General features: G+C 51.6%; 1 protein-coding gene across 16 annotated transcripts in view; it reads left to right on the forward strand.

Moving 5' to 3' along the window:
- PHLDB1 (pleckstrin homology like domain family B member 1) overlaps positions 1–15,170 on the forward strand; it is a 51,575-nt gene extending 36,405 nt beyond the window's left edge. For 9 of the 16 annotated variants that reach the window (XM_012470365.3, XM_012470370.3, XM_012470371.3 and 6 more), the window contains 11 exons: positions 249–389; positions 1,795–1,935; positions 2,080–2,182; positions 2,638–2,682; positions 3,343–3,637; positions 3,722–3,812; positions 5,514–5,660; positions 7,610–7,726; positions 7,977–8,079; positions 12,793–12,878; positions 13,835–14,506. In XM_012470365.3, coding sequence (XP_012325788.2) covers positions 249–389; positions 1,795–1,935; positions 2,080–2,182; positions 2,638–2,682; positions 3,343–3,637; positions 3,722–3,812; positions 5,514–5,660; positions 7,610–7,726; positions 7,977–8,079; positions 12,793–12,878; positions 13,835–13,975 — 1,410 coding nt within the window. In that variant the 3' untranslated portion in view covers positions 13,976–14,506. Of the gene's footprint in view, positions 1–248; positions 390–1,794; positions 1,936–2,079; positions 2,183–2,637; positions 2,683–3,342; positions 3,638–3,721; positions 3,813–5,513; positions 5,661–7,609; positions 7,727–7,976; positions 8,080–12,792; positions 12,879–13,005; positions 13,782–13,834 lie in introns of those variants that run through there. The other 7 variants (XM_012470368.3, XM_012470372.3, XM_012470379.3 and 4 more) reach the window with 5 other exon arrangements.
- The last annotated feature ends 181 nt before the right edge of the window (positions 15,171–15,351 follow it).

Below are 15,351 nucleotides of genomic sequence, written 5' to 3' on the forward strand. Positions count from 1 at the left end.
GCAACTGTTGTCTCACTGTTTTTCTCTTCTTTTTCTTGATGTTCTCCTTTCTCCCTTCCTTCCTTCCCTTCTTCCTTCACCTTCCTGTCCATTTCCCTGATATGGCCTTCCTTTAACCTTCCCCTTCCTTCTTCCTCTTCTTTCTTCTTTCTCCCTTCTCCTGCCTTTTCTTTTCCCTTTATTTCCTGGCCTTTCCTCTCCATCCTTCCTCTCCTGTCCCTTTTTCCCCTTCCCATTCCCACCTCCAGATGGAGAAGCTGCTGCTCCCTGCTGTAGACTTAGAGCAGTGGTACCAGGAGCTGATGGCCGGGCTGGGGACTGGCCCTGCTGCAGCCTCCCCTCACTCCTCTCCCCCGCCTCTGCCTGCCAAAGCTTCCCATCAGCTGCAGGTAACCCCTCCTTCACGACCCGTCCAACCCCAGCCTTTGCACCTGTTCACTCTGATACTTCCTGCCAATCCATCAGCCACACAGTACCACTTTGAGCAGAGGCGTCAGCCCAGCAAGGGCAATGAGGGCGCCTCTGGTCCCTGAGAGAGTCACTCCATGGGCAGCCATCCTGGCATGTGGGCAACCAGAGGGCCAACCTCCTGAGTCTAAAGCTATCTGATGAGTGTCTAGTGGAAGTGGGTTCTGGAGCTGTGATCAGGTTGGGATCTGTTTGGTGCCCTGTGCTGAGCCAGGCTGTGGGTCTGGCCTATGCTTGGCAGCCCAACACCCAGAGCTTCTCACCCAGTCTGGGGACCTGACACGCTCTTGGTTCTGTTGCAACTGGAACTAGTGTGTCCTGGGAGAACTGCCAGTATTTTGTTCTCCTGGTCTCTCCAGGGGTGACACTTGGAAGCAGAAAAGAAGGGGCAAAGACTCTGAAGTGACAGCCCAAGCCTCCTGAGAGTTGCCATGGAGGATGTGGGCCTATCTGAACCTGCAACAAGCAACTGACCATGGGGTGGGAAAGGGGGCTGGGATAGTTTTCCCCTCAGGTTTCCCTCCCTGACCTGCTGCAGTGCCTAAGATTTACCATTTAAGATCATACCTTGAAAGAAGGCACTGCATCTGTAAGACTGTGATCTCAGCTAACATGTCATGTTTCCTTGGGGAGGAGTTTGATCATATAATACTTGTACTGTGTACCCCACTGGTTAGAGGCTTTAACATGTTTTGATTCTCTTAATCATCACCATAGGCCTTTGAGGTAAATGAACTCTCATTTTATAGATGAAACACTGGGGCCTGGAGAAGATTGGTAATCTCTCCAAGGCCACACAGCTAGGAAGTAGCAGAGCTGATGCCAAGTCAGGGTTTGTGACTCTAAAGGCCATATTCACTGCATGCTGGTGCTTCAGGGGAGTTTGGCGATTATTTAGTCTACTCCTACCCACTTCTTTTGCAGATAAGGAAGTCAAGGCCCAGAGTAGGGAGGTGTGTGGCCCAAGGTCCCACAGCCTGTTAGTGGCTGAGCTAGGACCAGAGGGAAGTCAGCTTCTGGTTGGTGTCCTGCACCTGCCTGCCTGACATTAAATCCTTGCATAGGTCTATTTACAGCTCTTTTCTTAGACCCAGGGTTGGACTAGGGATTGGCCCAGGGAAGAGCAGCCTGGAAAGGAGAATTGGCAGCTGCCAATAGCATCTGGCCATTGGGCTGGCTCAGGAGGCTCAACCTTGTTGTCAGAGCCAGAAGGCCTCAGAGGCCTTGTGCCAGGACGGTACTTCAGATCACAGCCAGACAAGGTGACATGGGGGAAGTGGCCAATGGGGGAGCCAGAAGTCACTGGGCACTATCTTTTCTCTCCAGGTTTACCGCTCCAAGATGGATGGCGAGGCCACCAGCCCCCTTCCCCGGACGCGGAGCGGCCCCCTCCCCTCCTCCTCTGGCTCGTCCTCCTCCTCCTCCCAGCTCAGCGTGGCTACCTTGGGGCGTAGCCCCTCCCCAAAGGTCTGAGGACAGTGGGTGGGGCTGCATATGTGGCAGGGGATGGAGACTGCCATGCTGGGGAGAGGCCAAGACCACCCATAAAAGCCTTGGGGATGGGGCTGAGGGTCTTCTGAGCCCAGGTCCAAACGCTCCATTCCTCTGCAGAGTGCTCTACTCACTCAAAATGGCACGGGCAGTCTTCCTCGCAACCTGGCAGCCACGCTGCAGGACATCGAGACTAAGCGCCAGCTAGCTCTGCAGCAGAAGGGTGAGTGACTGCACCACCAGCCCACCTGCTCTCCTGAGGGGACCCTCCTCCATGCTCACATCTTTCACAGGATGTTTTTCCTTTCACTGGGATCTAGGCAAGAGCAGAAAGGATTTAGATTGGGTACCTAAAGAAGAGCTTCTGGGATATTTATCAAAAGCCTTCAGGGCAGAAGACTAAGGGTCTGGGGGGCTGTGACGTCTTTCCTCGAGAACCTAGCCAATAAGGGAGGTGCCTGTGGACCTGAGTTGGGTTAGACATTGCCCTCTCTGGAGGCAGGGGATGGATTTGATGACTTCTAGAAATGGTTGCCTGAGATACTGGCTCTGGGGACCCAAGAGTCCTTGTTGCTTGTGTGCAATTTGGTTGTTTTGAAAGCCCATGTCTGTGCCTCTCTCTCCTCTTACCCCCTCTGTGTCTCTACCGTACCCTCTGCCCGGGGTCCCCCACACCAGTCGAGTCGCTTCCCGCCGAGCCCCTTCCAACCGACGACCCAGCAGGTAGAACGTTGGTCATGGAGGGCATTGCTTTGGCCAGGCAGCCCCTGCCCTGGCATCAGCATGATGTGTCCTGCCCAGGCCCCCCTGCCTGCAGGCAGGTCCCAGGCTGAGCTGGGTTGGGGTATCCGCTGGCCTTTCCCCTCTAGCTGGCCTCTCTTCTGCCTCAGCTGTGCTCTCCCATGTCTCCCCTGCCTTCTTTCCTGCTTTTGTTGCTTTTGCTTCTGCATCGCAGCGGAGTCTGCACTGGCACTGTGGGTGCTCATGGGGTTTCTGCCATCTCTTCCTTCTCCCTTCTCCAGCAGGCAGGGTGGGTGCATGTTTCCTGCCGAGACCTACTTAGGCCTTGGTTGTGAGCTGGAGCCAGCTGGCTGTCATGCTGCCTGGGTACTACTTGGGTAGGTTTGGTGTCTGTGTGGACTCAGGATGCGAAAGAGCACTGAAGCCAGACTGTGTGGCTGTGGCCGGTTGTGCAGGCAACTAAAGCACTGGCAGAGCAACCAGGCCTGGAGCTGCAGGGGCCTTAGGGAAGCTGCGGGGAGAGGGGGCTGCTCTGTGTTAACCTCTCCCTGCTTGCCCCTCCCTCTGTCTGTGGTGCTGCCAGTGGCCTTCTCCTTAGCTGCGTGGGGAGCCCACTGTGACTCCCACCTGTCTCTCCTGCAGGACAACAAGTGATTGAGGAGCAACGGCGGCGACTGGCCGAACTGAAGCAGAAAGCGGCAGCTGAGGCACAGTGCCAGTGGGATGCCCTGCACGGGGCAGCGCCCTTCCCAGCGGGCCCCTCGGGCTTCCCCCCTCTCATGCACCACTCTATCCTACACCACCTGCCTGCTGGGCGGGAGCGTGGGGAGGAGAGTGAGCATGCCTATGATACACTGAGTCTGGAGAGCTCTGACAGCATGGAGACCAGCATCTCCACTGGGGGCAACTCAGCCTGCTCCCCTGACAACATGTCCAGGTACCTCTTACGCCTGAGCCCGCTGCCTCCCTCAGCCACCTCCTCAGCTCCTTGATGCACCTCCTCTTCCCCTTCTCTCTGCAGTACGAGTGGTCTGGACATGGGGAAGATCGAGGAGATGGAGAAGATGCTGAAAGAGGCTCACGCAGAGAAGAGCCGGCTCATGGAGTCGAGGGTGAGTCTGACCTGGATCTAGAAGGCAGAAGATGATGGGCACAGAGCAGCCTGCTGCCTGTCCAGGGCCTGTGCTCCACCCCAAGCCCTTCCACCCACATGAGCTTTGCAACATTCCCTTGGGGTAGAAAATGTTTTAAAAGGTGGTTTTCCTCAAACGGGCATAGGGAGACTTGGTGAGATTACAGCTTCGTGGTTCTTAGGAACAGAGAAGGCAGCACGGTAATCATTCTCCAACCAAGAATTTCTTGTGTGGAAACATCCAGTTTTTGCACGTTTACTTCTTAGACTTTTTGGCAACTACAGGGATTTTGATTCCTGTCTACCTGCATGGCAGGCCATTCCTCTTGGGGCTGATTAGGAAAAGCAGGAACTGTGGCTGAAGTAAAGACCAGAAGAGGAGACAGATGTCCAAGGCAGAGTAGAGGTGTTGGCTAGGGAGCTCTGGGAGCAGAGAGGGCTGACAGCTCCTTCATGTGGCATGGAGCTGGGATTCAGCAAAGAGGGACCTGTGGTTTATCCTGGGTATAGGCAGGCTGATTAAATGTGTGCCTAGGAAGGAGGATAAATAAAGGATCTGCAGAAGCTGTTCTGTATCCACCATTCGAGGTACTCTGCATATTTGAGATGAGAGTGGGACGCAGGGAGTAGGGTCAGCAGCTTGAGGGATTTAATAAAAAACAGATACTGACAGTTTGAATGGAGGACCAACCAGAAAAGAATGCCTCCTATCTTATTTATGTCTAAGTATGGCAAATGTCTAAGCAGCTCCCAGGAAATGTGGGGAAAGGAGATTCTGCTGAATTTTGAGCTGGGAAGAAATGGTAAATGGGAGTTAATGGGATAAGAGGTCTTTATCAGTAATTAAGACATATAAAGCATCACGGACATGCTCTGTATTTAATTATTTGTTTTAATGACTCCTAAAATCCTTTTATAGTGGCTGTTATAAGTTCACTTCTGACCTTAGTCTCTAGTCACTTTTTTCCCATAAAGTGTGAAGTTCAACAGCAAATGTTTCTAATTTGGAGTTTCAAAGGCCTTTAGTTAGTGATTGGGAAAGGACCACTGAATATATTAGTTGTCAAAAAAAACTTGTTTAGATAACACATGTTCTGGGAATTCAGATACAATTCTAAGAACCCCATTTATTTTTTGAGTGCTTTCCTACTGGAATCAGTGATGGGCATTTATATATATGATCTAATTTCATTTGCACTATAATTCCAGGAATGGGCATTCTTAACTTCATTTCACAGATGAGACAACTGAGGCTTAAAAAGTTTAAATGGCTGGGTGCAATGGCTCATGCCTGTAATCCCAGCTACTTGGGAGGCTGAGGCAGGAGAATCACTTGAACCTGGGAGGCAGAGGTTACAGTGAGCCGAGATCATGCCATTGCACTCCAGCTTGGGCAACAGACTGAGACTCGATCTCAAAAAAAAAAAGTTTAAATAATTTTACCAGGGTCACAGAGCCCATAGTGGTAGCAGGCCTAGGGTTTGAAGCCAGGACAGTCATGATTTAAAACATTTATCTTTAACCAGCCAGGGCTCTTGGAGTGGGTGGGCTTTGAAAATGTTGCCTCCTCATGCCAGACTACCCAGAGGGGGATGCCTCCTGTAGCCCTGCCCAGGTGTGATGAGGGCCAGTTGAGGGAAGAGGGTGGCCATAAGTGCTGACCCCTTGGCTTTGTGGGCAGGAGCGGGAGATGGAGCTGCGGCGGCAGGCCCTGGAGGAGGAGCGGCGGAGGCGTGAGCAGGTAGAACGGAGGCTGCAGAGTGAGAGTGCCCGGAGGCAGCAGCTGGTGGAGAAGGAGGTCAAGATGCGGGAGAAACAATTTTCCCAGGTGAATGGGCAGTTGGGGGCAGTGGTGGTTGGCTTGATGGTGAGGGCTGTAGAGAAGTAGGGAGATCCCAGGGTTCCTGTGTTGGGCTGTAAAACCTGTTCTACTCCAGAAAAGATTGCTGTTGGCTTAACACAAGCAGAATTCCACTTGGGACTCAGTGACCCAAAACACAGACCCACCAGGACTTGTTCAAGTGTGTGTGTGTGTGTGTGTGTGTGTGTGTACGTGCGCGTACCAGGGTAGTGAGTTGTAAGGATGTGGCAGGCCACCTTGCAGACATCTGGGGTCAGAGAAGAGGGTGTGGACAGACATCCCAGAGATGGGAGCTGATAGCCAAGAATCAGAGTAGCTCCCCTTGGCCTCTCTGCAGGGCCTCAGATCTGCTTCATGAACCTGCAATGCACCTTCGCTGCTGCTTCCCCTGCTGCCCCTCCTGCATGTGGAACTTCAGGGTGTGCTGGACCACCCCCAATAGGACCTTTCAGCTCCAGTCCCCACCATCAGTGGATGACCTCATGCTGGCTTTTGATTTATATCTCTAAGACAGAATTGTACTAGTTTCTCTTTGGGACAGAAATCCCTCCTTGCCCAAAAGCCAGCTCTACCCTTTCTCCTTAAGCAGGAGATTTGAGCCGAACAATTGAAAGCAGAAGGAGAAATTGGGTTGGGCTGAGAAATCTGTCCATGTCTCTGGTCCCAAATCCTAACTCCCACAACCCCCCATGAGAATCTGTAGGACTTAGATAGGCTCTCCCTTCTGATTAGGTCTCTGTAGGCTTCCCCAGGTTGAGAGTGCCCTGGAATCTCCCCCAGCAGTGATCACAGCTTCCCTAATTTCCTACAGTGTAACAAAATAAATTCTAAGGGATAGGTCAACTGGATTGGGTTTGAGAAATATTGAGAAGGGGCTGGCACAATGGCTTACACCTATAATCCCAGCACTTTGGGAGGCCGAGGTACACGGATCACTTGAGGCCAGGACTTCTGAGACGAGCCTGCCCGAAACATGGCGAATCCCCATCTCTTCAAAAAATACAAAAATAGCTGGGCATGGTGTTGCACACCTGTAATCCTAGCTACTCTGATGTCTGAGGCACGAGGATTGCTTGAGTCCAGAAGGTAGAGGTTGCAGTGAGCTGAGATCTTGCCACTGCACTCTAGCCTGGATGACGGAGTGAAATTCTGTCTCAGGAAAAAAAAAAATGCTCTGTGAATTTTACCTCTGTGGTTGGAGTGTTTGTAAAATGCCTGTCTTCCCTTTCCTACTTCAGTCAGTGACTGCTCTGGGGTCTCTCTTCTGGCCCCTGTCCTAGGGTTCAGGCATTGCTGCAGTGGCCACCTGTATCTAGTGTGAGAGATGGGTGGAATCAGCTATCTATGGGGTCATGTGTTTTGTTTTTTTCTTTAAATAATGTGTGATGTTGCCTGTTCTTCTGAGAAAGGAAGAGTAGAAAATAATTGACAATTCTAGTCAGTATCAGAGATAGAGTAGACCTTAGTAATTATCTAGTTCAAAGCCCATGTTTTACATGGAAGAAAACTGAAGTTCAGAGAAGGGATGTGACCCAAACAAGGTCCCCATTGAAGTTGGAGACTAGATTTCTTATTGGGCTTTTCTTCCCAGAGCATATTCATATCTGGCTTCTTGCTTTTTTCTGTTTGGCTCAGGAGGGAAAGAAGGGGCAGGGCAAGACAGAGATGCCATGTCTTGGTCATAGGTGGGAAAACTGAGGCATAGGGCTTCGCAATTTGCCCAGCCCTAGGTAGAGTCAACGTAGGTATGGTAGGTCTCCACTTGTGCCATAAGCCCTATGGAGCCAAAGTGACGGCCATGGGTTAGGGAGGGGTGATGTCAGGCTGTCGGGCGTTTAGAACTGAAGCCTAGGGGCCTGGACAGGGGAATAATGTGGAAGAGAGGAGACTCTCCTGACTTTCCCTTTTGCTTCCAGGCACGACCCCTGACCCGCTACCTGCCAATCCGGAAGGAGGACTTTGACCTGAAGACCCATATTGAGTCATCAGGCCATGGTGTTGATACCTGTCTGCACGTGGTGCTCAGCAGCAAGGTACAAGGCGTGTGTGGCCCTGGGGTGCTGGGGAGAGGGAGGACCCCATGGTGAGAGGTACCTCCTGGGTCACTGGAATAGTGGCCTCAGTTTCTACCCTTACCTAACCAGATCTCTGTCCCAGGACCTGGTATGCTGGCCTGACGGGATGTTGGGGACAGTCCCCCATGAATACAGGCACAGGCGATGGCATACACTTAAGGCTTAAGGCTGCACATTTGGGTCCTTCCTTACTCCTGCTTCCCACCAGGTCTGCCGGGGCTACTTGGTCAAGATGGGCGGCAAGATTAAATCATGGAAGAAGCGCTGGTTTGTCTTCGACCGGCTCAAGCGCACCCTTTCCTATTATGTGGGTGAGTTCCCACAAGGCCACCCTGGGAGCCAGCCAGGACCCCTGGGCTCTGTTACCTAGGACAGCTGGTCTTCTGGAAGGAGGCCAAGCTTCCGAGTCGGGGACCAGAGGCTTGGGCTGAGCCTTGTCCTCCTTCCCTGAAAATGTACGGAATGTACTTGGCTCACTTCCATTTATGTATTCATTCATTCATTCATTTATTCAGCAATATTGCTAAGCATCTAATAAGTTCCAGGCACTGTTCCAGGCTTTGGTGATAAGTGAGATGGCCACAGCTCTCTCATGGAGCTTATAGTCGGGGAAGCAGACAAGAGTATCAGCATGTACAATGGGCATGCTGAGAGGAGACACCCAGGCACTGCAGGAGCATGAGGTTTTATGGTCGGAGTTGGGCTGGGAACTACTCCTTAGACAAATTCCCTCAGAGACTCCAAGACAAGCAGTTGAATAGTGCCAAGGAGTGCTCAGGATAGCTCAGCAAGAGGCCAACTGGCCCCTCTTGCTCCCTCAGCTCTCTGCATTCCAGCCTGTAGCTTAGTTTCCCATCCCTGGAACTCCCTTTGGACTTTTCCACTTGGTGCATGGGATGCTGTGTCACCCTAGTCAGGAGAAGGTGAGGTATGCTGCAGTAACAAGGTCTTAAAATCCCAGTGTCTGGACAGGTACGGTGGCTCACACCTGCGATCCCAGCACTTTGGGAGACCAAGGCGGGCAGATCACTTGAGGCTAGGAGATTGAGACCAGCCTGGGCAACATGTTAAAACCCTGTCTCTACTAAAAATACAAAAATTAGCTGGGTGTGGTGGTACGCACCTGTAGTCTCAGCTACTTAGGAGGCTGAGCACGAGAATTGCTTGAACCCAAGAGACAGAGGTTGCAGTGAGCCAAGATAATGCCACTGCACTCCAGCCTGGGCAACAGAATGAGACTCTGTCTCAAAAAAATGAATTAAAAAAGAAAATCCCAGTGACTCACAAGTACTGGGTTTCCTTATGCTCAATACATGTCTATTGCATGTTGTGAGTTGGTGGGGGCTCCACTCTGCATCAGTGTTGTCTTTGCTTCAGCTGCCTTTTGCTGGCCATAGTGGCAGAGGGAAAGGGAGGCTTAAATGAGCCCTGCCTTGGTATTAAATGTCCCAGCCGGGAGGTGACACACATCATTTCTGTCCACAAGTCATTGGTGGGGCTCTCTGCCAGTCATACAGCCTCGCCCAGTCACAGAGCTGGGAAGAGCAATCCTGGTAGGAGCTCAGAAGAGGGGAAAGGGTTGCAGAGTGTGGTGCCAGAGATGCTCAGGTCTGGAGTGCCCACTTTCCCCTCACCTGGTCCCTGATCACCTGCTGGCCCCTCTAAGAAGCTTTTCCTGACCACCCTGGGTCCTGGGTGTGAGGAGGCAGGAGAGACAGAAACACAGGTGTCCCATGTTTTTCTCTGGGCTGGGAAGGTAGAGGGACTAGGGACTTTGAAGAGGAACAGGCCTGGGGAAAAGAATTCCATTTTAGGCATGTTGAGATTGGGTGCCTCTGGGACATCTAGGTTTAGGAGGTTGGTCAGGATTAGAGGTGGAGTAATGGTTGAAGTAACAGTTGGAGTAACAATAACACCAGATCAGCTTTATCAAGCGCTTGCATGAGCCAGGTGCTATGCTAAGCACTCTGCATGCATCATCTCAATCTTTGAAATAATCCTGTAAGGGAAACACTATTTTTATACCATTTTACACATGAGGAAAATGATGCTTGGAGAGGTTAAGTAATTGCCCAAGGTCTCTCAGCTCCTAAGAGATAGGGATACGACTGAACTGGGCAGTCAGACTTCAGAGCAGAGAAGAGGGGAGGGAGAGGGCCAAACCCTGGGGCAGGCCTACCCGTGCGGGGAAGGAGAAAGAGAAGAAACCAGCAGAGGGAGAAGGGGCGGGAGACAGGAAGCCAGCACTAACCATATGCCAGGTGCTAGGCTGGTGCTTGGCATATGTGGCCTTAGTGTCTGTGAAACAAAAGGAGACCAAGTTCAGATGGCAGGAATAGAAATGGGAGCAGAAACAGGGAAGGAAGCCAGCCAAAGGAGCAGACATTCACAAGCAGGAGGTGTCACCGGCGATGATGGATGCTGCAGAAAGGCCAAGAAAGACGTGGCCCAAAGGCTGTTAGACTCAGGGATGGGAGCTTGTCAAGAGAAGGCTTTCTGCTGTGCATGGGGCCAGGAGCCAGATTGCACAAGATTGAGGATAGGTGGGTGGTAAGGAAGCGGAGGCAGGAGCGTGTTACTATTTCCTGTGAAGGAAGGGATGAGAGAGAACAGGGGCTGCAGGGCTGAGCAGGCCCAGAGCCAGGCAGGGCTGGTCCTTTCCCAAGGAGGAAATGTCAGAAATGGGTCTGTGGCTGGATAAGGGCCCTGGGTGCCTTGCCTATTCTGCCTGGACCCTCTTCCTGCCAACTCGATAGAAACCCCCTCATTGCACAGAGTCCAGATTACATATTATCTCTAGGAAGGCTTTCCTGACCCCACCTTACTAGGAGTGATTCCCACCCTTCTCTGAACCCCTGCATTATCCAGGGTCCGTTTTTCCATATGACATCAGTCCAGGAGTGTAAGGACATAATAACAGTGCCACGTTGTGTGCCACACACTGTGAATACCTTAAATGTGTTCTCTCATTTAACACTCATGACAACCTGTGATGTGTAGGTGGTCTCATGCAATTCCTAGCCACTCGTTTACTAGTTATTTACATTCTTCCCTATGAGACTATGGTTTCCTAAGAGAAGGGTCTCTGACTTCTCTCTGAATCCCAGTGTCAAGGACTCATTTGTTCAGCATTAAGTACCTACTGTGTGCCAGGTACATAGTTGCTGGTGTTGGGGGAGGTAGACCTATGAATTTATCGGATAAAGGAGGATTCAGATTCAGCATAAGTTCTCAGCACAGAGGACCCTCCCATCCGTGCTGTGGGAACACAGGAGAGCATGACTGTGCACTGTCATGGTGACATTTGCAAGGGATCTTGAAGATCATTTAGGAGTTTGCCAAGGAAATTGGCTGGAGGAGACAGTTCCAGCATACAGAGTGTATTATTAAGGGAAGAGTAAGAAGCTCAGATAGGACTTGGGGCTCATGCTGGGGAAGGTTGTGATACAAGGCTGGAGGGGCATGTTGGCACCAGTCCGTAAGTTGCCTTTACCAAGCCACGGAGGTGGGGGAGAGGAGGAGATCTCAGGGAGGAGCTTACTTCCAACTGGCACCACTGAGTTTAGTGACTGGTGTGACCTCTCCTGTAGGACTCAGTCTCACTGTTAAGGTTGTCAGTTGTAGCACCCGAGCAGTGCCACAAACAAGGTGGCCAAGGCCCTGTGCTTTCCCTTGACAGGGATCCTGCCACTCCTCACTGAATGGTCACCTCGGCTCAGGTAGTCTGCCCCTTTCCTGCCGCCTCTCACCTCCAGGGGCTATATACTATATGTATATGCTAAAAGCTCTGTACACATCGAGGGAGTGTGCTTCCTTTAAAAAAAAAATAGGTAAAAATATCCATATGGTTCAAAAATAAAAAATATATTAAAAAATTGAGAATTATGCCCCCACCCACTACAGGTAACTACTTATATTAATCTCTTGTGTATCCTTCTAGAGTTTCTGTAGGAGATATAAGCATATACAAACCCTTTTTCTTGCACAAAAGGTGGCATACAGTACATTCCTTATTTACCTCCTAATGTATCTTAGAGATCATTCTATATCAAATTTATCTATATCTAGACATTATATCTGGGTATATATTACAGGTTTATTTCTGAGTCTGTATCTGTATCAGATATTTCTTTTTCTTTTTTTGAGACAGAGTTTTGCTTTTGCCCAGACTGGAGTTCAGTGGTATGATCTTGGCTCACTGCAACCTCCATCTCCCGGGTTCAAGTGATTCTCCTGCCTCAGCCTCCCAAATAGCTGGGATTACAGGGGTATGCCACCATACCTGGCTAATTTTTATATTTTGAGTAGAGACAGGGTTTCATCATGTTGGACAGGCTGGTCTCGAACTCCTGACCTCAGGTGATCTGCCTGTCTTGGCCTCCCAAAGTTCTGGGATTACAGACGTGAGCCACTGCACCTGGCCTATTTCAGATATTTCTATATCATTCTACTTAACAGCTGTATTTAGTCTTCCATGATGTGGCACACACTAACTTATTAACCAGTTTCCACTTGATGGATATTTTGGTTGTTTCCAATCTTCTGTGACTATAGACGATACTGTGCTTAATAATCTTGTGTGTGTTACTTTGTATACGTGAAAGAGAAATTCCCCTAAATGTAAGCATTGGATCAAAAGACAAATGTCTATCTAATTTTGATAGGCATGGCCAAATTGTTCATAAAGGTTTTACCGATTTATACTCCCACCTGTCGTTAGACTGCCTCCTTCGCCATAGACTTGCCAAAAGTGTGGTGTATATTCGTTGTAGGTTTTTGTCACTGGGTAGGTGAGAAGCGGCATCTCAGTGGAGTTCTGATTTGTATTTCTCTGCGATTATGAATGAGGCTGAGCATTATCCATATCTTTAGGGTTCTGTATTGGGTTCTGTTTGGAGGTTTTGGGAGACTAGGATCTTCACCCCATTTCCCAGATTTGGAAGCTCAGGCCTTGGAGCTCCACATAAACAGAGCTAGACCTGAAGTGTGACCAGCTTCATAGCCCACGCTTACTTCCTTTGCAGACAAGCATGAGACGAAGCTGAAGGGAGTCATCTATTTCCAGGCCATTGAGGAAGTGTACTATGACCACCTGCGCAGTGCAGCCAAGGTGAGGAGTGGAGGGCAGCAGAGGGGGCCAGAGGGACAGCCATGGGGACGGGGCTCTACAGAGGCTCCAACCCAGTCCTTGTTCTCTTTGTCAACTTTCTCTTCCTTTCTCCTTCTCCCCTTCCCAGAAGAGGTTTTTCCGCTTCACTATGGTGACTGAGGTACCCCTCCCCACTTAGCTGTAACCAGCACATTAACACCTCCTGTACCCCACTCATCCCTGACCCTTGACTCTCGACTTCATCTCCGCCCCTCCCCCAGGCCCAAGGGAGGAGCAGAAAGCAGGTTGCAAAGAGCAACCTGGGGGTTTGGGTGCTCCTGTGGGCTTGGGTGCCTCCCTCTCCTTGTTGTCTCCCTCTCCTGGAAATGACAGCAGGATGTCTCCCCATGGGGGGCTGATGGTGCTGAAGGGATGGCCGGAAGGGGTGGAGGGGACCCTCAGAGACTAGATTTAATAGGGAGAAATTGATAAACAGGAGATATTTGAGGCTGGGGCCCACTTCCCTAATGCAAGTCAGCCTCCCTCCCACCAACCCTCTGGTGCCCACCCCAGCCCTGATCTCTGCTCCTCTGGGGTCCCGGGGCCTAGCATCCTGCTTGTAGCTTTTTCTCTCTGCCCGTTTTGCTGAGAGGAAACCCTGGTCTTCATTGGAATGGCCTTGATACTCACTTTTGAACCTGGGGGTGCCAAGGACCAGTACCCCCCTTATCAGGGTGTAGCTCTGTCAGGGTCCAGGGAGCTTAGAGAGCCCAGGACTGCTGTGGTGTGAGAAGGGAACATTTCAGCCTGGCTCACATTGATTGGTGGGGACTAGGCTCTGGGCCTATTTAGGACTCAGCCTGAAGCTCCAGGGCTTCCTGGGGGCGGGGAAGGAAAAGGGCCAATAGGGAGGCAGGTGAGAATATTCCTAGGCATGGGTGAGCCCCATCTTAGACCTTCCTCTCTTCCCTTGGCAGAGTCCGAACCCAGCCCTCACCTTCTGCGTGAAGACCCATGACCGGCTGTACTACATGGTGGCCCCGTCTGCAGAGGCCATGCGCATCTGGATGGATGTCATCGTCACAGGGGCTGAGGGCTACACTCAGTTCATGAACTAACTGCCATGGGCCTCCTGGCAGAGCACAACTGGGGCTTTTATATAAGAAGACTTTAATATTCTATAAGGAGCTTGGTCCTGTGAGTTTCTAGGCTCTGGTCTCCTGAAGAACCAGCCAGAAGAAGAAAAGTGGAGGTGGCTGCTGCCTCCTTGGAGCCCAGAACTTGCAGTAACCATTCAGGGTCCTGCCCTGGGCCCAGCCAGGGCTGAGGAGCTGTCACAGAGACGGCCTCAGCTCTGACCTGACACCTCTCCCCAGCCTGTTTTCTCTTTTCTAAAAGACAAATTATGGTACCATAAGCTGCCAAAGATCCCCTCCTGCCTCAGACCCCTTTGCCAGGGGCCTTGGGGGCTGAGCAGAGCCACATCCAGAGTGGGGTGATAGCTCAGGCGGCCCACTTCCCACTTCTCAAACCCCGCTCTGCCCCACTGTTCTCCCTTCCCTTATACTTTTTATTACCTTGCTCAAGGGCCAGAGATCTCAAGTATCATCCTTGAGGTCCCAGCTCCATCCCCTAGTTGCAGACCCATCACCATGGTTACCATAGCGACTGCTTCATTGCCATGGTTACATACTAATTGCTGCCGCTCTGTGGCCCAGCCCACTGCTTCAGCTGTGGGCCATCTGAAGGTACGTGCCATCATCTCTCCAACCCAGGCCCCTGGGCATCTCATGCTGGGGGAAGGGACCAAATACCTGCTCCCTGCCCCTTGCCTGTGTCTTCAGCCCTGATGCACAGCCTGCCAGCCCCCCAGTCCAGCCCTCTCCCTTCCACTGGTGCCTTGCTTAGAGCCAGAAGGGATGAAGCCGGGGGATCTAGGGAAGAGAGGAGGAGCGATGCGGTTGGGAGAGGAAGCTAGAAGGGTTATGGTTGGAATTCTGTACAGGGTTGAGTTTCTGACAGGGAAAGAGGGTTGCTCTGATGCTCCTAGAGGGAAAGCCTGAGCAGGAGAGCAGCAGAGGGGAAGGGCCCTGTGGTGCCACCGCCCTTCCTTCAGCCTCCCGAGGGTGATGGAAATGGAGAGTGGAGGACCAGGCCTCCAGCTGTCTGGCCTCGCCCTTCACGCCTTAACACTAAGCCCACTTCCCCTGCTCTCCTTCCCAGCACTGAGCCCTTGGTTGCCTGGGCCCAGGCTGGGGGTGTTCAGTATTTGTAAGCATTTCAGCAGAACAATAAAGCCTTTGAACTACAGAAGTGTGTGGAAGGTGGGAGGTGTGGGGAATGGCACTGGGGCACCTGGGGCAGGAGAGCTAGGTCTTTGCCCAGCCTCAGCACGGGGACGCTCTGTGGGGCACAGGGAGAGCAGGATTGCCACCCTATTCAAGGTTCCAGGAGGGAGCTGGAACCTCCAGGTCATGACCCTGCCCCCCACTTC

The sequence above is a fragment of the Aotus nancymaae genome, unplaced genomic scaffold (assembly GCF_030222135.1).
Source record: "Aotus nancymaae isolate 86718 unplaced genomic scaffold, 86718_ANA_hifiasm-v0.15.2.pri h1tg000012l, whole genome shotgun sequence".
In the NCBI taxonomy this organism is placed as follows: Eukaryota; Metazoa; Chordata; class Mammalia; order Primates; family Aotidae; genus Aotus; species Aotus nancymaae.